The sequence below is a fragment of the Candoia aspera genome, chromosome 3, assembly GCF_035149785.1.
Source record: "Candoia aspera isolate rCanAsp1 chromosome 3, rCanAsp1.hap2, whole genome shotgun sequence".
NCBI lineage: Eukaryota > Metazoa > Chordata > Lepidosauria > Squamata > Boidae > Candoia > Candoia aspera.
Genome location: NC_086155.1, coordinates 21,509,909 through 21,531,871, shown reverse-complemented (window position 1 = coordinate 21,531,871; position 21,963 = coordinate 21,509,909). Strand labels below are relative to the sequence as shown.

The window sequence follows — 21,963 nt, the reverse complement described above, 5'->3', positions numbered from 1 at the left end:
CAAAGGAACATAACTTCAATTATTTATTAATAACTATAGTGTTATTTATTAAGGTGGTTATATTATTATTCAATATTTGTTATTTCTGCAAATGAAACAACTGTGGATCTTCTTGGGCCAGTTAAACGTTTGCAATTTGCAGAAAACCCTTGAGCTGACAGGAAGAAGAATCCTAGTTTTGCTTTTTCTGCACCAGGTCGAAGTACATCTTTTGTTCAAGTGAAGCACCAATATAGCAAATTTAAGTAATATAGTTGCTTTTATTTGTATATCAGTTTTGAACTGATTTTACAAATTTTATAAATGTATTGTTTTGAAATTCTTTTCTAGGGACAAATGAGATTAATATAGGAATGGGAGGGAGTCCTTATGCACATCCAGGACCACCTAACCAGCCAAATGTATGGCCTGACAGCATGGTCTCCATGGAACAAGGACCTCAAGGTTTGCAAGACAGGTAATAATTGCTAATTAGCTGATTACATTATTGTTTGGCCCCAGTCAAATAACAAAAATACTTTGATCAAAGCAGAAAAAGGTATTTATCTAAATGTACACTTATCGCTTCTCGGCCTTTTGGCTAAGATCAAGTGTAGTAAATGCACACTAATTCAAAGTGTTACATTATGAAGATTTTATTGTGTGGTGATATATCTTATGTAAGAGGATGAATGCCTCATCTTTTGAAACATTTGTCTATTGAATAGTGATTTTTTTCACTTTATTATATACAGAGAAATTTGAAATTTATCATTCATTCATTCATTCATTCATTCATTCATTCATTCGGCTTGTATGTCTGTCCACTCGCCAGGCTACTCTGAGCAGTTACTGATTGATTGATTGATTATGTGCCATCAAATTGGTGTCAACTCTTAGCAATGACATAGATAGATCATCACCAAGATGATCAGGTCTCCCAATGGTGCACACATTGCTGCTGTCTTTGAGTCCATCCACCTTGCTGCTGGTTGTCCTCTTCTCTTTCCTTCCACCTTTCCCATTATGGACTTCTTAAGGGAACTGAGGTTTTACATAATGTATCCAAAATGAAATAATTTGACCCTGGTCATTTTTGTCTTGAGGGAGAACTCTGGATTGATTTCTTCCATGATCCATTTGTTCCTTTCTTGACTATCCATGGTTTTCTCAAAGAGTTTATCCAACACTGAAGTTCAGAAGCATTAATACTATTTCCATTCTACTTCTTTAAAGTCCAACTTTCACTTCCATAGGGAGTCACAGGAAAAACTTGCTTGCACAGTTCTGATCTTTATAGATATATGCACATCGCAGCATGAATATCTTTTCCAAGGCCTTCATTACTACCCTACCAGGTGCTGGTCTGCAGCATATTTCTTGACTGTTAGTTCTTTTACTGTTGATATCAATCTTGAAATGCAGAAGCTATCCATCAATTCAGTGTCTTCATTGTCTCTTCTTAAGTCTAGCTGCTGTACCTGTTGTCCTTAGTTGGTGTTCTTTATGTTTAATTGTCCCACTTTTTCATTGTGCTCCTTTACTTTTGTTACTAAAACTTACAGATCATTTACATTTTCCATTATCAGTAGTGTCATCAGCATAGCATAAATTATTGATGATTCTCCCCAGTTTTAAAATCATGCTCTTCTTTGTCAATCCAGCCTCCCTCAATATATATTCAGCATTTGGGTCGAATAATTAAGAAGAGAGTATACAGCTTTGTCTCAACCTGGAGCCAGTTTGTTTCACAATGTTTTGTCTGGACTATGGCATCTGTTCTGTTTATAGGTTTCACATGAGAACAATAAGATGCCATGGGATTTTCATTTTCTAAGGACATTCCATAGCTTGACATGGTCAACATAATGGAAGGCCTTTCTATAATCAATGAAGAACATAATTGATTTCATTTTGGTTATCCAGCATTTATTTATTTTATTTATCAAATTTTTTATCACCACCCATCTCCCCCATACGGGGGACCTTATTATTATGTCTCATGTTCCTTGGACTTTTCTAAAAACAGCTGGAACATTTGGCATCTCCGTTTCCATGTAGGGGTCTTGCTAGCATGTGAAATTAAGGATATTTTTGTGATTATTTGTGTGTACTGTAGAATCTCCTTTCTTTGTTATTGATATGTAGACTGAACTCTTCAACTCTCTGAATAGTTTGTCATTGTGTTATTTTTCCAATATGATGGCATAGTGGGGTTAAAACCTTTACTGAATTTTCTTCTGTTGCTTTCCATATTTCTGTAAAAATATGGCCATCAAGAAGCCATCACTGGACCCTACTGTTCTGGACAATTTTTGTCCGGTCTCCCACCTTCCCTTTGTGGAAAAGGTGGTTGAGAAAGTGGTGGCTTTGCAGCTCCAGAGGGTCCTGGAGGAAATAGATTATCTGGACCCTTTTCAGTCAGGTTTCAGGCCCGGTTATGGGACAGAAACAGCATTGGTCACACTTATGGATGATCTCTGGCAGGAGCAGGATGGTGGCAGTGCATCCATCCTTGCTCTCCTTGCTCTCTCAGCAGCTTTCGATACCATCGACCATGGTATCCTTTTGGGGTGGCTCAGGGAGTTGGGGGCGGGCAGCGTGGTCTTGCGCTGGTTCACCTCCTTCCTCCAGGGCCGGTCCGAGTCGGTGGTGATAGGGGGTGAGAGATCTGACTCTTAGCTCCTCCTTTGTGGGGTGCCACAGGGTTCTGTACTCTCTCCGCTCCTTTTCAACATCTACATGAAACCGCTGGGTGAGATCATCTGTCACCACAGGGTGAGGTATCATCAATATGCTGATGATACTCAATTGTACATCTCCATCCCGGGTGAGGTAAGTGATGCTTTAACTGCCCTCTCGCGGTGTCTGGGGGCTGTAGGGGTCTGGATGGGGAACAACAGGCTTCAATTGAACCCTGGTAAGACGGAGTGGCTGTGGGTTAATGGTTCTTCCATATCTGGGGCATTATCATCTCTGGTTCTGGATGGGGTTGCACTGCCCCAGACAGACCCGGTGCGTAACTTAGGGGTCCTCGAAGAGCAGGTGGCAGCCGTGGCCAAAAGAGGCTTTGTGCAGCTACGGGCTGTGCACCAGTTACTCCCTTTCCTGGATCGGGAGGCCCTTCGAACAGTCACTCACACCCTTGTTATCTCTCATATAGACTATTGCAGTGCACTCTACATGGGGCTACCCTTGAAAAGTATCCGGAAGCTTCAGCTGGTCCAGAATGCAGCCATGCAAACTGTTTTTGGTGCCCCCAGAAGGGCACATGTAACACCGCTGCTGCGCGAGCTGCATTGGGTACCAGTTTCCTTCCGGGTCCAATTCAAGGTGTTGGTTATCACCTTTAAAGCCCTACATGGCACGGGGCCAGATTACCTGAGGAACTGCCTCTTCCCCATTTCATCAGCCCGTCCCACCTGATTGTGCAGAGAGGGCATGCTGTGGACCCCATCTCTAAGACAACTTCGTTTGGCAGGGTCCAGGAAGCAGGTCTTCTCTGCAGTGGTGCCTGCCCTATGGAACCCGCTGCCCCCGGAGGTGAGATTGGCCCCATCGCTCCTGGCCTTTCAGAGGAGTCTGAAGACCTGGCTCTGCTGCCTCGCTTGGGGCAGAGAGGGGAATAGTTCTACATGGGGATGGCTTCTATAGACCACTCCTCCCACACTTGGACTGCTTTAGATTCTTTTGCCACTTGGACTTTTTTATTTTTTACTCTTATTTATATTATTTATTATCGTAATTTTATATTGTGGATTTTATGATGGTTGTTTTAATTGATTACTGTAAACCGCCCAGAGTCCCCCGAAGGGAGGAGATGGGCGGGGACAAATTGGATAAATAAAATAAAAATAAAAATAAATATTCTATTAATTCCTGTAGCCTTCCAACTAGTTATGACCAGAGTTCTGCTTTAAATTATGTACTAGAGGTTCTTTTAAACAGGGAATATTTTCTAAGGTATCTGTGAAGACATCTCTACCATACAGAATTTCAGTATACTGCTCCTATCTCTGTTTGATCTTCTTTGAAGCAGTTGTTATGTGTCAATTGGCATCCTTTACCATACCAATTTGAGGTTCGAACCTCCTGAGTTTGGAGATCTTTTGGAAAACTTTCCTTGTTTTTCCATGTCTATTCCCATCTTTGATGTCTTTACAAATATCATTATACTGCTTCTTGTTTCTTCTAACTTCTCTCTGAAATTCTTTGATAAGTTACTTCTTGAGATCTTCGTCTTTCTTGGTTTTGGCGTCTCTTCTTGGCCTTTTCTACCATTTCCAATCCAGTTTGCAATCTTCTGTTTCTTGATCTTTGGCAGTCTGTTTTCACATTCATCCTTAACAACTTCTTTGATTTCATTCCATAGTTCCTCTGGTTCTCTTATCAATAAGGTTCAGGACTTCAAAGTCATTCCTGATGTTATTCTTGAAATATGCTCACATGAGTAGTTTGTGATCTTTTTCCACATCAGCCCGTCACTATGTCTTTGCTATTATTACTGAGCTCTTCTACCTCCTTGTACCAGTAATATAGCCAATTTGATTTCTTGTGCTCTTATCTCATGATGTACATGTCCATGTGTATAGGTGTCATTTCACAGCTGTCATAGCAGTGAAGAAATCATTGGATTGGCAGAAACGGATTAGTCATTCTTCTGCTTCATTTCTGTTTCTTAAGCCGTGCAGTCCAAGTACACTTTCTCCCTAGTTTTTTGTATGTATGTATGTATGTATGTATGTATGTATATGTATATGTATATATATTTATATATTAGTATATCCAAATTTGGCATACCAATCTACTGCGAACAAGCAGCAAATTTTACTTGTGTGTCCTATTAATTTCAGATTGACTTTGACCATAAAACTTGCCAACTTCCTCTTCTTCTGCATCGGTGGTTGAAGCATGAACCACCATTGTCTATGAAATCTAATTAATATTATTTGGTCATTGACTGGATTGTACCCAAGTACTGTCTTGGTTATATCCTTACCGAATAGGAAAGTAGTACCATTCCTTCTCTGTTTTTTGCATCCTGGGTAATAAACAGTATGATTTTCTGATGGAAAGTATTCAGTTCCTGTTCCAGTTCATTTCAATTGCTGATACCTAAGATGCCAGTTTTAATTGGCTAATGCCTAATTGTGTAGTTGGTTCATTTCATCCTTCGCCTGGTTGTACTTTCCCATATTCGTGCGTTTTACTTTCCATGTTCCAACTGTAATTCTGTCTTTGCAGCTTTGGATTTTCTTTTCCTGAATGGGAGCATCAGCAACTAGATATCCGGAAAGCTTTTATCTAGACACATCATAAACATGATTAGTACTCTGAAAGATTCTCAGCTTTTCCTCAATAGCATGTTGAGTGCCATCTGACCTGAGGGGCCTATCATCTGGCACTATGTGGTCAGTCATTTATCTTGTATATCTATGTGGTTTTCTTGGTAAAATACAGGAATGGTTTATCTTTGCCTTATTCCACATAGTATGAAATGATGCCTTTGCCATTTTCACTAAAGGGATCATCAGCCTTCAGCATCTTTCTGTATCACTGGTGCCTAATATAGGTCCCAACTTTCTTTAGCTGGGATGACCTTCTGCCTTGGATGACCTGCTGGGAGTCTTGGCATATACTCCCAATTTCTTCTCTCATACCTCCCAGGAACACTCCCTCCCTGCCATATGAGGCAGCATAGCAGGACTTAGTGGGGCTGGGTAGCTAACAAGAGTTAAAAGCATCAAATATGAAGGAAAATGTTTAGAAGTATAGGGCAGAGAAGAATATACTATTTTGTTTTGAAGTGCAATATGCCTACAATAAAATAAAATTGGATGAGAAAAGCTACATTATGGTTCCATTGTGCTTTGCAGGTGGGCTTCTTTAAGTTCACTTGTTATTCTGAGAAACATAGAAGGATGTTGTTAGTTTTTTTTAGGGAATATACTCATCATGGACTGCCTCAGAAATCACATTCTCAGCTACATAAATCATGGGGATGAGCATTGTACCCACACACATCTCTGATCCTGTTTTTAATATCTTAACTGGTAAGTTAACATTAAATCATAAGCACAAAACGGAATCTGGAATGTGATTCAATGGGACAACTGGATATGCCAGTCTTGCATACATTCACAGTGTAATACATTATGGCTAATGTCTGAACCAGTGTGTTGGTCTATAGAGACCTTTTTTTCAGATTCAGGATGACAAATTCTTGTGTGCTGGTACCAGTATCTTCACTGTCTTCATCTCTGATGTTCCCCAGAGACTCTTCAGAATTAATCTTGGCAGATAAGTTCTTGCTTTTAATATACAAGATCCTGCTCATTTTCAACATTTGTTTTTCCTAGGCAGTTAGTTAGAAATTCCTTGGATGACCTGTTATATACTACTCCAAATGTAGATGGCCAAAGTGATGAAAGAGCTCTACTAGATCAACTGCATACATTGTTGAGCAATACAGATGTTACCAGCCTTGAAGAAATTGATAGAGCCTTAGGAATTCCTGATCTTGTAAATCAAGTAAGTCAGAGGTCCTCTTAAGCTCTTATTTTTCAGCTAGCTGAATATACTTCAAGCGTGTGAGAAAAATCCTAGTATAGTTCTTTCTTTATAACATTATAGGTACTTCTCTTGTATGAGAATTAATTTTACATTGTAGACCTCTGTTACACCTCCCCCTGTCCCCAAACTGAGCACAATTCAAGTTCAGTTTATTGTCGCCCATTGAGAATTCTTTCCAGTTCTAAGCATGCATTAAAAGCAGAAGGTTATAGATTCAGTTCATTTCACTAGATTACAAATGATGCAGACACAAGATACTGCAGAGCCACAATTAAAATTTGGAAAGTCATAGTGAGAAAAAGGCTCCATTTAACAAATTAAGACAAATTCTTCTAAAATTGTTTTGTTCTTGGTATTTGTTCTGTTACACAACTGCATTATTGTAATTAAGTATATATGTATCTTTTCTATATTAGCAAATGTGGTACTATAACATTTTACTAATGACAGATCTAAGTGAATGATGCCAGATTGCCAAAATTGCCAGGTGGATGATAGACACTGTTAACATAATTTTTAATGGAAAGAGTCAGTGGAGCTAAGAAACATGATTTCTAGATTGTTATAACATTACTTAATAATTTTCATAGAACTGCCAGAAGAGATGCCAAGTTATGCCCTTTCTCCAAAAGCCATTACCATCTCCAGGTATATTTATATACATACACCCATAAACACACACAATTTTTCAAATGCAAAATAAAATTGTTCGCTTTGTGTCTATTAATACACTGTATGTAGTATATTACTGCAGAGTGTGAATACGTTCTCTATTCTTTTAAAGGGACAAGCTTTAGAATCCAAACATGAAGCATTTCATGGCCAAGAATCTACAGTAATGATCGACCAGAAGCCTCCAATATATGGCCAGCCCTACCATGGGCCAGGAGCAGGAATGCCGGGTGGTTTCAGTAACAGCATTCAGGGCCAACAGGCAGCCTTTAACTCAATGATGAATCAGATGAACCAGCAGAACAATTTTCCAGTGCAAGCCATGCATCCCAGAGCAAATGTCATGAGGCCCCGAACCAATGCACCAAAGCAGCTCCGCATGCAACTCCAACAGAGGCTTCAAGGACAGCAGGTAACATGTTCTGAAAAAGCAGGACTGTGCCTTTTACTAACAAAATGTAACATTTGCTATTTTTTTCTCCTGTCCGAACATTTAATACCCACAGTAATAATTCATTCTTCATTATTGTACCAATGGCCTGTTCAGTTACAGTTGGGCTAGGCAACCCATCAGGTACATATGCGCCCTTTGTGGGCCTACAGATAATGCTGCCAACAATGAGCTGTAAAATGGCATTTTTCATGATTTTTTAAACATGTTATTCTAAAATTACACTCTCTGGCATTTAGGCTGAAGAAAACAATGGTTTTTGTTTTGGAATTATATTGATTTATTTATTTGGTTTCAAAGCTGCCCAACTCCAGATAAACTCTGGGCTGCTCACAATAGGGCAAAACAAAATTTTAAGAAGCTGTGCACAATAAATAATGAACAAGATGGGAAATCTGGCCAAACAACACAGGAAAACATATACAAAACACAACCAGCTGAAGGCCTGGGGAAACACCTAGGTCTGTAAGGCCTTCCAGAACATCATCAAGGTGGGAGCCATATGGATCCTGGGGGGATCTCATTCTGGAGGCCAGACACTGCAACTTTTTAGGCAAGGTGGTTGAGAAAGTGGTGGCATTGCAGCTCCAGGGGATCCTGGATGAAACAGATTATCTGGACCCCTTTCAGTCAGGTTTCAGGCCTGGATATGGGATGGAAACAGCTTTGGTTGCACTTATGGATAATCTCTGGCGAGAGCGGGATGGTGGCAGTGCATCCATCCTTGCTTTTCTTGACCTTTCAGTGGCTTTTGATACCATCGACCATGGTATCCTTTTGGGGCGGCTCAGGGAGTTGGGGGTGGGAGGTGTGGTTTTGCACTGGTTAACCTCCTTCCTCCAGGGCTGCTCCCAATTGGTGTTGATAAGGAGCAAGAGATCCGGCCCATGGCCCCTCCTTTGTGGGGTGCTGCAGGGTTCAGTTCTCTCTCCGCTCCTCTTCAACATCTACATGAAACCACTGGGTGAGATCATCCGTCACCACAGGATGAGGTATCATCAATATGCTGATGGTACTCAGTTGTACATCTCCATTCCGGGTGATGTAAATGAGGTGGTGGCCACCCTCTCTCAGGGCCTGAAGGCTGTAGGAGTCTGGATGGGGAACAACAGGATTCAGATGAACCCTGGCAAGACGGAATGGCTGTGGGTTGGGGGCTCCCAGGCATCTGGGAATTTGCTATCTTGGGTTCTGGATGGGGTTGCACTGCCCCAGACAGATCTGGTGCAGAACCTGGGGGTTCTCATGGACTCACGATTCCTGCTTGAAGATCAGGTGGCAGTTGTGACCAGGGGAGCCTTTGCACAACTTCATGTTGTGCGCCAGCTACGCCCTTTCCTGGATCAGGAGTCCCTCCAGTATCCGGAAGCTACAGCTGGTACAAAATGTGGCCACGCAAGCAGTCTTAGGAGCTCCTAGAAGGGCACATATAACCCCGTTGCTGCGCGAGCTGCACTGGGTGCCTGTTTGCTTCCGGGTCCAATTCAAGGTGTTGGTTATCACCTTTAAAGACCTACATGGCATGGGTCCAGGTTACCTGAGGAACTGCCTCAGCCCCATTGAATTGACCCATCCTACCCAGTCAGGCAGAGAGGGCATGTTGCAGGCCCTGTCCATGAGGGATTGCTGATTGGCAGGGACCAGAAGTAGGGCCTTCTCTGCTGTGGCACCCGCCCTCTGGAACAAGCTATCCCCTGGGGTAAGACAGGCCCCACTCTGCCAGCCTTTTGAAAGGGATTAAAAACATGGTTGTGCCACTTGGCCTGGGATGGGAGGGGTGACAGCTATTCATGCGGGTGGTTGGCCCCAAGAGGGTGCCAGGATGAGGTTTTTGGCCATCTTGAATTTTATATATTATACATTTTTTTTATATGTGTATTGATATTTATATGTTTTTATATCATTCTTGTCCTTTGTAAGCCGCCCAGAGTCATGTATGAGATGGGCGGCAAAGAAATAAAATAAATAAATAAATAAGGCATGCTTCTGGGGTCCCGATAGATGACACTGTTCAGAGGGTTCCAGAGTTTGCCTATTCTGTTGGCTCGTACCGGCCAGGCAGAAACCATGGGAGATAGGCAGTCCCTCAAATAACTTGGCCCTGTGCCATATAGGGTTTAGGTGATAACTAAACCCTTGAGTCATACCGTAAGCACACTGGCAACCAGTACACCTAGTGAAGCAGGGGTGTCACATGGGCATACCGAAGCAAGCCTGTCACTGCCTGTGTAAGGACAGCTCCATAGATTGCTTTACAATAGTTAAGTTGTGAGGTGACAAAGAGCTTGAGGGGCATCCAGTCCAGGAAGGGATGGAATCATGGATCTGGGTGACTTTATTCACCAATAGTCAGAATATTCCTCACAGTGGTCCTGCAGATGGTCTTGGGCCCAACCTACGTAACAGAGACCAGGTCACCCTAAATAGGGCTGCTGGAGAATTATCAGTGCATGTGATAAGGGTGGAGAAATATTGACATTTCACTGACCTTATTGCCACAGAGTAATTCCTAACATGGGCTGTTATCCTTTCCACCCAAAAAGGTAGACCAGACTGAGAAACCAATGCCATATAGGTTTGGACTACTTTTATTGTAACAGCTATAATAACAGAATCTTTCAAGCCTGCATGTGCTCCCCCCTCCCTTACTTTATCTTGGCATGAACTAGTAAGGGGCTTTTCTGAGATGTTTTCTCAAATAATTTGATTCAGGCTCAAGCCCCCCTTATCTGACTGTTGCCTTGGTAGCAGCTCTTTTTTCTGTCCTTCAAGGCCCTTCCATATTCCTTCTACATATCTATATTGGATCGGATTTGCTCCCAGTCTTTCTCCAATGGTGTTCCTGGAATCTCTTCTGGTGGGTCATCTCCTGGAGCTACTCAGTAACCAAAAGGCACTCCAGGATTGGTACAAAGAGAGAAGCTGCATAGGGGCAGTGCAGCCCAAGACCCTAGCCACCCATCCTTTCCAGATAGCGGCCAAGGCCTCAGCTGAACCACCAACTAGATTCTTGAGGAAAACCCCAAACTCTGTCTGGAAATCCATAGAGTCCATCGGGCACCTGGGCAGGCCATTCAAATAGGTCCTACATCCCTGTGGGGGAGAATGGCACCAGCAAGTTGAAGGCAATCAGAGAATGATGTTTCCTCATCATTCTCTGTTTTATAGAAATCTATATGATGCATCTTCATGTAGTTCTGTTACAATATATTGCTTCATATTTCTCAAGTTTTTGAATCAGACTCGTCAAGCGCTTGATATGAAAATGGAGAATACCAATCCTGGTGGTACATCAGTGATGAGACCTGTTCTACCTCCCCAGATGGGATCACAAGTGAGTCATTAAGGCCATTATCTTAGTCAACATGTTTCTTATAGTAATTGTGTTATATAGCAGTGTTAGAAATAAGACTGTACAGGAAGCCTTCTGCTTCCTGCTTTACTTACATTTCTATTCCTCTCCATCTAACCACATTCTTATATTCTGTATTTGGACATTGGTACTTTCACTGTATCAGCTCTTGAATCTTTGAATAAAAAGTTAAGTATTTTTCAAGTTAACCTAGAATCCTGGTGATCTCATAGGCATGTCCAGTTTTTTTTTTAATAATACAGAAGTGGCATGCTACTGCATTCTTCCAAGATGGTTTTTGAATTTATCAGTCAAGCCTACAGCCCTGGATTTTCCAGATGCTCACCTATTATTTCAGAATATTCTGTCCAGGGGTTGGGCTAACCTGCTAATACTGCCCTCTTCTGCATGGATTGTGTGATTTTGGCTACATAAATAGAGCAGGCAGACAATGAGTTTGGAATTTCTATATACTAGATCATGGGGCCTGTTTTTACTGAAGAACTGATGTACAGCTTCCATCAGAGTTTTAGTTTATTAAATAATTATTACAACAACAAATTTAAGAATTTTTGTAGTTAATATCTTATTCCCTGTCCTCTTGTGTTAGCAGCAAGGCTTCCTTAATGCTCAGATGGTGGCTCAACGCAACAGGGAGTTGATAAGTCACCATATCAGACAGCAAAGAATGGCCTTGATGATGCAGCAGCAACAGCAACAACCTCCAGCCTTCAGTCCTCCCCCAAATGTGACCGCCTCGGGAAGCATCGATGGTGCTATTACAGGCTCTCTGATGGCTCCTGTCCCACCCCAACAATTTCCATACTCTGCAAATTATGGTACTTGTTTCACAGATTCAGCTTTCTTCTTCTTTCTTCTGGACCTAAATGTTGGCCTAAATGAAGTACCTGTGTTCTTAAGGGGAAAAGCTTAATATAAACAAATATAAGCAGAGAGAAGATTGGTAATGCTCTGCTGTCAAATGTTCTACAATAGAATCGTCAGAGAGAAGCTTAAGAGCAGACTGCATTTATCTTTACATTTGATTCACTTTGCAGTTATGTTGATTGTAGGGCTCTGATTTCAGTTACTCCTCACTTCTTAATTGTTCTAAAATGTTTCTCTTCTGCTAGTGAAATGGTTCAATAGCAAACAGGTATTTTAAATTTGTTGTTTTGGTTTCCTTCATTCAAATTATTTCTCCTTAGCTCCAACAATTTTAATTTCTCATAGTTAGAATGAGTTAGAATTAATTAGAAAATCTGATCATTTATTGATTGATTATATTCATCAAGTTGTTTTTGACTCCTAGCAACCACATATTATGTTAGGTGAATATATCCATGTTGGCAACAAGTGAAGTTGAAGAAAATAACTTCGGTTAATATTAGAACCCATTAGAGGAAAGAGAGACATTTTAACACTGACATAAAACTAAAGATGCAGTTCTCTTGAGTACCATGGCCTCTTCAAAATAATTTTTTTCTTCTAGTATACCACTAGGTATTTTATTTAGGGAATATTTGACTAAATCAGATGAAGAGAAATTCTGCATGCTTGAAAATCATTTTCTGTAAATTTATCAGAAGCAAAGGAGAAAACATTCAAATTGCATATTATTGTAAGTTTTTGCTTTATTGGATTAGGTACAGCCCTCATTTAGCAACAGCACAATGACCAAAAGAAAAATAAACGTAGCAGTAGGAGAGCAGTTCTGTAGTGTCAATAGCTAGTCTTGTATAATCAGGGATCTGTTAAAAATGAGCAGAACTCATGACAAATATAGAAAATCCTTTCTAGGGTCCATGTTGTGATCTATGTACTGAACTAATTATTACCAGAGTTCAGGGTTGATTGAACTACAGCAGTTGAAGAAGGGCATGTCCTTTCTTAAACAAAAGTATATTGAGTTAAAAATAATGACCAAACTGTTACCTCATGTGCTTTTCAAGGAATGAGCCAGCAACCTGATCCTGCCTTTAGCAGGGTATCGAGTCCTCCTCATGCCATGATGGCTCAAAGAGTTGGACCCTCACAAAATTCAATAATGCCACATCCTCAGGCTTCACCAATGTACTCGACTCCAGAGATGAAGGGATGGCCTTCAGGAAATATTTCCAGGAGCAGGTGAGAGAAAAATCCCAGCATTCATTCATTCATTTCTTGTTCACATTTATATGGCTGCCCATCTCACACAAGGTGACTCTGGGCAGCATACAACGGATTTGCAGAGTGACTGTGACAGCACAATTGCGTGTTTTCGGTAACAATGAACATGACAGGAACAAGCCTTTCTTTTGCTGTCCTCTGGTTCTAGTGTTTTGGGGAAGGGAAAATAACTTCTTGCCATTTTATCCACACCATGCATGATTTAGTACACCTCAATAATATCCCCTCTCATTTGTTTCCTTTCTAGACTAAAAGGCCTCAAGTGTTGCAACCTTTCCTCTTAGGCGAGCTGCTCCAGCCCCTTGATCATCTTAGTTCTCCTCTTCTAAACCTTCTGTAGCCCCATTACATCCTTTTTGAGATGTGGCAACCGGAAGCACACACAATATTCCGGATGTGGTCACACCACAGGTTGATATAGGGGCTTTATGATTTTGGCATCTCTTAGTTTCTGGACCATTTCTTATTATCCCTAACATGCTGTTGGACGTTTTTATAGTGGATGGATGCTGTTTCAAAACCTTCACTCAACTGTTTACCATTATTCTCATCTGTCACTGCTAGCTTGGATCCCATTAGTTAGTATGAATAGATAGGATTTTTGAAACCAATGTGCATCACATTATACTTGCTCACATTGAATGATGTCTGCTATTTTCACTCCCACACTCTGGTTTTGATGGTATTGCTATTATCTCCTACTATGTCTTGTGAAATTGCAGTGATATTCAACAATTTATCTTTTTTTTTTTTTGTATTCTTGTGTCCTGTAGTTCTTTTCCACAGCAACAGTTCAGCCACCCAGGGAACCCTGCAACTTACAACATGATGCATATGAACAACAGTGGAGGTCACATGGGCCAAATGAGTATCAATACTATGCCTATGTCAGGAATGGCCATGGGTCCTGATCAGGTAAGTGGCCTTTCATTTGCGCAGATTACCAGCCATGATCAGCTCCTTAAAGTATTTTAAAAAAGATATCCTCAATATTTTCAGTTCTTGATTCAGAAACTAGATTTACTGCTATGCTTGGTCTTTTTCTTGCATTTTTTCTTTTTTCTCACAGTTTTTTAAATTCTGTATTGCTCCAATAGATTGTCATTAACTTTATGCAAGAAATCGTTATGGGAAAATAAATGCCTATTACCGTTCCAGAGTCATAACTCTGGGGTCCTGTTCTTGAGAATATAGGAGTTCAGAAGTAACTGATATCTCTCCACCAAAATTCATTCTGTGGTGTTTAAAGCACTGATTGCCAGTTTCATTTATGTTTATATGCTTGATCCCCAGAAATGCAGTATTAATTTCACTGTATTCTAGTGTTCGTTTCTCTTATATTTTTCTGTTGTTCTTTGCTGCAGAAATACTGCTGACATCTCCTGCCATAATCTCCTGCCAGGCTGATGCCATAGATGTTGATGAACTGTATTACAGGAAAGTGCACATGAGTGTCATGTCAAACGTGTACTAGCCTTATGGAAAAACCACTTCCTTTTCCATGAAGATATCCTAAGTGACTTTATAAGTTATGAAGTTTGGATGTGATGGATAGAATCAAAATATCACTGTATAATGTTAAAAACAAAGGTCAAATATTTTGGCACTCTACCTATAGGAACATGACAACAACATTTGAGTAAATGTAATGGGCAGACAGTTCGTGTACTAGTTCTGCTAACTAGTTAGTCAAAGCCCATAACCACAGGCAGACCAAAGTGCCTGGAGAAATCTTGGTAATAATCTTGAATTGCAGAGTAAGAGCCTCTGACAGAATGTACTTCTTGGCCTTGATGTAAACATGAAACAAAGCTCTCAACCTTCATGCTGCTGTTAAGGTTGCTTCCACATGTTGGAATTCTGATGTGCATGTTGCAGCTCATATGCTGTCAGACTCCAAATCATGCTCTTGATGCCAAAAGGTTATAGGGAGGTATGTATAATTATGGCAAAGATTTCCATCCTGATGTGCAGGTTTGTGCACTTTATAAAATGGTATAGGGAAATGCAATATGGTTAAGAATGACTGGATGGAAACTCTCCCCTTTTCAAGACCATTCTAAATTGCTGTTACCTACTGTGTTTCTAATCATGGTAATTGAAGCAATAATCACATTTCTTGAACTTCATAAAACTCAAAACAAGACATTGGAGTTTGAAACAAAACTGTTTGTGAATATGTTTTGTAAATATCTTGAGATGTTGTATGATAAATATATGACTTTTGTAGGTCACTAACTCATTTTTGCAGAGTTTGTGAAGCTAACTATTTAACAAAGATAATTTCTGTAAACTCAATTTAGTTAGAGTCGTCCAAATAGGGTTTTTTTATTATTATTTAAATGGTTTTGGAGCTGGGTAACTGTAGCCCTTGTTGTCTATTGGTTTCTGACAATTTCTTTAGAAAATTATGTACTGGCTTTTTAAGATATTTTGGTCATATTTTAGTGGTCTTAAATTTTTCTCTACACTTCAAGTGTGCACTTTGTTACTTTTTTTTATAGAGAGCAATTTGTTGACAAAAAGGCTCATTTTAGCTGTTAACAGTTTGTTGAATTTTTAATATAATCTGCTTTTTCAACAAAAGAGCCTCCACTCCAGGCCATTTGGCTAACTTTTAATGAAGCTCAGTGTTACTCAGAACATGTTTTGTGTGGGTTAAATGTCTTCTGTCATCAGGAGGCCAAATCTATTATGTAACTACTCAGAACCTTTTATGGGTGGCAATCAATATCACACCTAATTGCAATATGAGCAACCAATTTATTTTTAAGCAGTATGCTTCATATCATTATCTACAATTTAAGGCTAGAAATGCCATAATTTTTTCTTTCAATTTTATGCCATATAAATTAAGGTCTATATTGCCTTTTTCTCCAGAAGAAAAAAAAAACACAGAATCAGCTATTTCAAAAGGCAGATTAAAATGTCTGAAGCAGTGTAGTGTGTAGTTTCATTATTCCTATTACATTTTCAAATTAGTTCTTCCTGAATATGTAAACTGGTGATTTTGATTATTTGTTTTGTATTGGAAAACTTGTTTAATTTTTGCATTAGTTTTGCAATTTTATCCTAAGGGATAGAATTATTTTGCTCCCCCTACTCCAAAGCTGCTGCATTCTGAGCACACTCTGAAATATGACCTTCTCTGTGTAATCCACCCAGTTATTGTGTTTCAGTTTCTTAAGGTCGTCCTTCAAAAAGTTGAATTTTGATCCAGAATTATGTGTCTTCTGATGTGTGTATTTTCCCTGCAAATGACCAGAAGCTTCCTGACCCTTTTACTTTTTATGAAATATCATTTAATCTGTAAGTTAGATTTATATTTAAAGTTTAAATTGTGAACAGCTTTGAGTAATTATTTAAAGTGTAATTCAGCTGAAACTCCACATCTCATCACATATTAAAACCCCAATATTAAATAATAGAGGAAGTATCTTGCATGTACTCATATCAAAACTTCTGGGCATTCAAGGTGCCTCTGAATTGAGGCATGTCGTGTTGTGGATCTTCTTATTACAATAAAAAAAATATCAGCTTTTCAGAAGCCACTTTCTAATTCCTCCAGTGCAACTGCAGGGTGAAAAGCTAAAAGGCAGATGTGTGCAAAAGATTATGAATCCCAAACTAGTTTCAGGTCTGAAGGGGGGTGTTCTGACCTCCTGCAACGCATTCCGAGTAATACGAGAACTCTTCCTATGAAATTGGAACAGCCTGTTTTGCTCAAAACATTAAGCTTTCATCTTAATTGAAGAGCTGGTAAAATTCCAACTTTTATAAGGGTTGAGGATTTTGGTAACAGCTGTGAGTTTAGTTGCTTTGGTGAAGATTGATCTCCCGTGTGACAAGCTTTCTGTTGCCCTTTTTGAATTCTGGGTGAATTCTATGTGTATTTCTAAAATCTGGTAGTACCTGCTGTCCACTGGTTCTTTTCCCAGTTGCTACTTTTTTATTGATTCCAACCATTTCAGTTCTAACTTTATTAAATAGAAAAACAATCACACATTTCAAAAACTGCATTTCTACTAAGAAGAACATTCTAAACCAGTGTTTCTCAATCTTGGCAGCTTTAAGATGGGTGAGCTTCATCTTGTCCACCCATCTTAAAGCTGCCAGGGTTGAGAAACGCTGTTCTAAACACTGTTAATTCCAAGTATCATACTTGGAATTAAAAGTACAGGTTAAAAAGCATTCAGTGTATCATCACCTTCAGCAGCTGTAGTGCTGATTGTACAACATTTGGATGGCTTATTGTGACAAGATTAGGTGGTATTGGTGTCTTTTTAAATTGTCTCTGTAATAAGCAAGTCCATTCCCATCCCATCCAACATGTTTGTTGGGGTGCATACATTTTTTTTCTGCTTCTCTACTCTTCGTGCTTGGTGAACAGTTTTAGATACTTTGTGGCAAGATACATAAACTTTTTTCTTATTCTTTGTGCTTTTACTTAAGTAAAACCTTCAGATGAAACCATTTGAATGTTGCACAAATTAGCATAGAGAATCTAGTAGCAGACTCATGTGGCAGTAATGATGAAACCCTTCAGATGAGAGCAATATTTCTTATTATCTCAGGAGAAAGGCATACAGTATTTAAAATTAATTCTAACAGGAGTTTACACTTAAAATGACTTGTATATTGATCTTTACATCACACAAAGGCCTCCTGTGGGCACTGGCATTTGAAACAAAGGGGGCCTGGCATATGGTCTTGTTTTTATGGTTTTGTTTTGTTTGAATGTTAATAATAATAATAATGTAAATAAAGGTTTCTATTTGAAACTGGACGTTGGTTGGATGATTAACTCTTAAATTGTAAAAAATATACATTTTTACTCCTGAGATTTGATTCTGTCTTGGCAAAGTGACAAGTTAACCTTCCAAAATTAGGCATCATATAGAGTAGGGTGTAATGCATAAGAGAACCTTTTTCTTTAAAAAAAAACCTGAACATAATTAATTGATAATATTTAGTTGCATAATTGCCTGTACACCTGATACTAGGTGCAAGTTTCAACAGAATGGTTCCATATATAACTTCCATTGATTCCATTGCACTTACAATTGTTCCATAATCAACAACTAATGTGATTTGCATATATAAAACAGCCAGCACAGACCAAATTCTGTGGTTGTCACTTAAAACAAACATTGGTTAAATGTAGCCTCTAACTTCATACTCAAATTGAAGCTCCCTTTCTCTATGCAGCTGTTTGAAAAACCAGAGTTAAAAGGATTTAAACTTACGCATGACTGCAAGCTGCAAGGGATGAACCCCAGTGTAAATTGTCATCTTTTCCGTATGTCACAGGTTTAGTAAATAATGGGTATAAATGGAATGGATACTATAAGTTCCTGCATGGTTTTATCTAGCTCACACTGGGAACAGGTTAAATTTTGTAGTGAAGCTTTCAGCCTGGATAGAACCACAGTTAAAAACAACCTTAAATCAGTAACACTCTCATATCCAAATCATAAATGCTTCCTTGAGTGAGGGGAGCAATGTCACCAGTCTTGAAATAGGTGATGTTGTGCCCTCTCCTCAGGAAGCCATCACTTGACCTAACCATTTTAGATAACTATAGTCCTGTCACCAAATTCCCCTTTTTTAGGAAAGGATGTAGAGAAAGTCGTAGGGTGGCAACTATAGAGGACTCTGGTTGAGGATTATCTGGATCCCTTCTATTCTGGGTTCAGATTTGAGGATTAGGTGGAAACCATATTGGTTGCTTTTACAGATGGCTGCTGTGAGATTTGGATGATGTGTGCATCTTGCCTTGTCTTGCTAGATCACATAGCAACATACGATATTAACTATGATAACCGTTTGGGCCGCTTACAAAGACTGGGGATTGGGGACAATGTGTTACAGGGGTTCTGCTCCTTTAAATGGGTAGTTCCAATTGATGGTGGGGGAGAAGAGGTCAAGGGATACTTCTGTGTTGGGTTTCAAAGGGCTCACTCCTCTCCCTCATTCTTGTCAATGTGCCGTGCATGAAGTCTCTGCTATTACAAATTAGTATTTCTGGGAGAGGTAATATGTCATCTTGGGGTGAGACACCAGCAGTATCCTGATGAGGCCCATCTCTCTCTCTCTCTCTCTCTCTCTCCACTCATGGCCATATAGGAGTTGTAGTAGAAATTTTGACCTTTGAGGAACTGACCAGCATGGAAGAGCCTCAGCATGAATCCCACTAAGATAGGAGTTCCTGTTTTTACAGAGGACTTCTGGTACCAGGACACCTAACCTCACCAAAGCAACAGATGTCATTTGTGGCCAGGAGACCCTTCACCACCTTCCACTAATTTGTCAGTTGTACTCTTTTCTGGATCAGGAGGTGCTAACTATAATTACTCCTGCCCTTGTCATCTCCCAGTTTCATTATTACAATTCACTTAACATGAATCTACTCTGCAAGACAACTTGGAAGCTACAGCTGGTACAGAATGCCATTACCTGCTTTGCTCACTGGCAGAAGCTGGTACAGAAGAATATCAATTGTACCAGGGCTGGTTGGCTTCTAGGTCTAATTTGCCATTTACCTATAAAGCGCTTTATGGATGAGAGCCCTGCTAACTTCATGACTGTCCAGATGTACCCACCAATTATGTTCAGGTTGAGAAAGCGTGCTGAGAGTTCTTCACCAGGAAATAAGGGCTAGTAGGGCAACCTACTTGCTCTGGAACAGCTTGCTACTGAGGTTACAATGGCGCCTTATTCAGGAAAGAAATTCTTTCCAGATGCTTTGGAGAGGATAATGTTTTGTAAAGCTGATGGCACCTACTGACACGAGGCTGCTTAATTACTGTTTATTACTGTGGCTTCATGTGTGTTTTTATTCTTTCATAGTCATAAACCACCTAGAATTGTGTGGAGTAGGTGACGCACACAAGTAGTCCTCACTTGTGAAGGGAGTGGGGAGAAAAAAAGCAAGCAATTTCTGTAGCCAATGACCCCAACCCCCTGCCCCGACCAGAGAGATTGGAGAGAGAGGGATTTCAAGAGAGTACTGTAAGCTGTTTGTGTAGTAAACCCACAACTCTGAACCTGGGCTGCTGGCGTGATTGCATTGCTTTTGATGTGTAGAAGAGCAAACAGCTTACTTTCTTGTAATCCCTTTCTCTCCAATCAATCTGCTCTGCAAGTGGGTGGGAAGAAAAAAAACCACAGGTCAGGCACAAGACAATACTGACTGACTGTAATGGTGATCACATGACTGAGGGATGCTGCAAAAGTTGTAAGTGGACTGTAACGCTATTTTTTCAGCACCGTCATAATTTTGAATGGTTGCTGAACAAATGGTCGATAAGTGAGAACTACCTGTATATAAATAAAACACAAAACAATTTCTCACTGAAAATGCAAAAATGCAAGATGTTGGAAAGGGAAATGTATAGTAGAAAAACTATGAATTGAAACTGAAAGTTGAGGGGTTCAATAATGGAATTAGAGAACTTTGCATGAGACTGAATTTGGAAGCAGTTTTTAAAAAGGCAGGATGTAATGGGAAAAGTTCCTTCCCATCCTCTGAGTTGTGTTCATAAATTTTCATAAATTTCTTTTCATATATAGATTATACAAGTTGATCTTTTGGCAACAGTCTAGAATTAAGCTGGCTGCATATTGGTCACAGAATTATCTTTAAAAAAAGCCTCAAGTATAAAAGTAAACAAGTGCTTTTTTTATAGTAGTAATTTTGGTTTTTTTTAACATACAATATAACCACAAAGACTTAATACAAATCCAACTTTGTTAAAATTCAAGACATACATAAACTGCTTTTAATTTTGCAGTGTTTTTAAAAATCGATAAATTCTAAAGTTTCATTATGCAGTGAAGTGACATTTTCAGAAATAATATTGGGACATGCCAATACTTTAGTAACAAAATTCTTCTGGACTTGAACTCTTTTGAAACAGAACATTGAGTATTTACAGTACAATGCTGGAAAGCTGGTTTCTCTGAGTGAAGGTTTATTTTCTGTTTCTCCTACCAACCTCAAGGAAGATGTGAAAACTGTGAACTAAATTGCATTATGTGGTAGACAAACACCTGAAGATATTACAGTGCTGAATCAGTGCTTCTCTTCAGTAATATCCTTTGGAGATCCTAGAATCCCTTAACAGACTTTTCTATCAGTGCTTCAAATTTTAATGTGCCCAAGCCAGAAAGAAAAAAAAAAATCTGGTTACTATCTTCATATGTCTTTCCAATGCCTTTATCTAAAGAAAATCTAAAATTGCCTTCTGCTGAAATGTGATCTTCTGTGCTTTTGCCTTTCAGGATTCTAAGTGTTGAGAAGTTTCTCTGCTGTCATCTTTCAGAATAGTATCTCTGGTGATTGGTGGAAATAAAACAGCTTGTGAAGCAAGTGAGGTATAATCCAAAGCAAACGCGGGTAAACTAGTAGGATACATGATCTTGACAACAGTAGTCCCCAGAAGATAACTCTATCATTTTGGACTGCATAAAAATGCAAATATCCTATTTACCTTAGCATCAAAGTTCATCCAGTCCTCCAGGCTAAGATTATAATTCAGTCTGAAATCATACATACTTTATTAAGTCTGTACAAGAATTCAAGTTCTGGCCAGTTTGTATCCTCATTGAGGTCTAGCAGTTGTGGGAAATTATCCCTCCCAGCCTTCCCAAAGCTGCCCTCTGTAAAATAGAAATAAAAGACATATCATTAGTTCATTGTCATTGTAACCAATTGGGCTATGAGACAAAAGCCTAATTTACCAAGGTCACACAAGGAAAGGAGTCT

At 39.5% G+C, this 21,963-nt stretch overlaps 2 protein-coding genes and 1 pseudogene across 6 annotated transcripts in view; 2 read left to right on the top strand and 1 right to left on the bottom strand.

Annotated features, from left to right (window-relative positions):
* NCOA3 (nuclear receptor coactivator 3) overlaps positions 1 to 21,963 on the top strand; it is a 221,839-nt gene that overhangs the window by 101,791 nt on the left and 98,085 nt on the right. For 2 of the 4 annotated variants that reach the window (XM_063297100.1, XM_063297101.1), the window contains exons 17-24: positions 331 to 457; positions 6,339 to 6,510; positions 7,337 to 7,636; positions 10,905 to 11,009; positions 11,638 to 11,866; positions 12,980 to 13,154; positions 13,970 to 14,111; positions 14,561 to 17,953. In XM_063297100.1, the coding sequence (XP_063153170.1) occupies positions 331 to 457; positions 6,339 to 6,510; positions 7,337 to 7,636; positions 10,905 to 11,009; positions 11,638 to 11,866; positions 12,980 to 13,154; positions 13,970 to 14,111; positions 14,561 to 14,572 (1,262 nt within the window). In that variant the 3' untranslated portion in view covers positions 14,573 to 17,953. Of the gene's footprint in view, positions 1 to 330; positions 458 to 6,338; positions 6,511 to 7,336; positions 7,637 to 10,904; positions 11,010 to 11,637; positions 11,867 to 12,979; positions 13,155 to 13,969; positions 14,112 to 14,560; positions 17,954 to 21,963 lie in introns of those variants that run through there. The other 2 variants (XR_010067532.1, XM_063297102.1) reach the window with 2 other exon arrangements.
* Positions 561 to 659, top strand: LOC134495077 (U2 spliceosomal RNA; annotated as a pseudogene).
* The window catches only part of SULF2 (sulfatase 2), a 328,818-nt gene continuing 327,711 nt past the window's right edge, over positions 20,857 to 21,963 (bottom strand). For both annotated transcript variants that reach the window (XM_063297104.1, XM_063297103.1), the window contains one exon: positions 20,857 to 21,857. In XM_063297104.1, the coding sequence (XP_063153174.1) occupies positions 21,827 to 21,857 (31 nt within the window). In that variant the 3' untranslated portion in view covers positions 20,857 to 21,826. The remainder of the gene's footprint in view (positions 21,858 to 21,963) is intronic.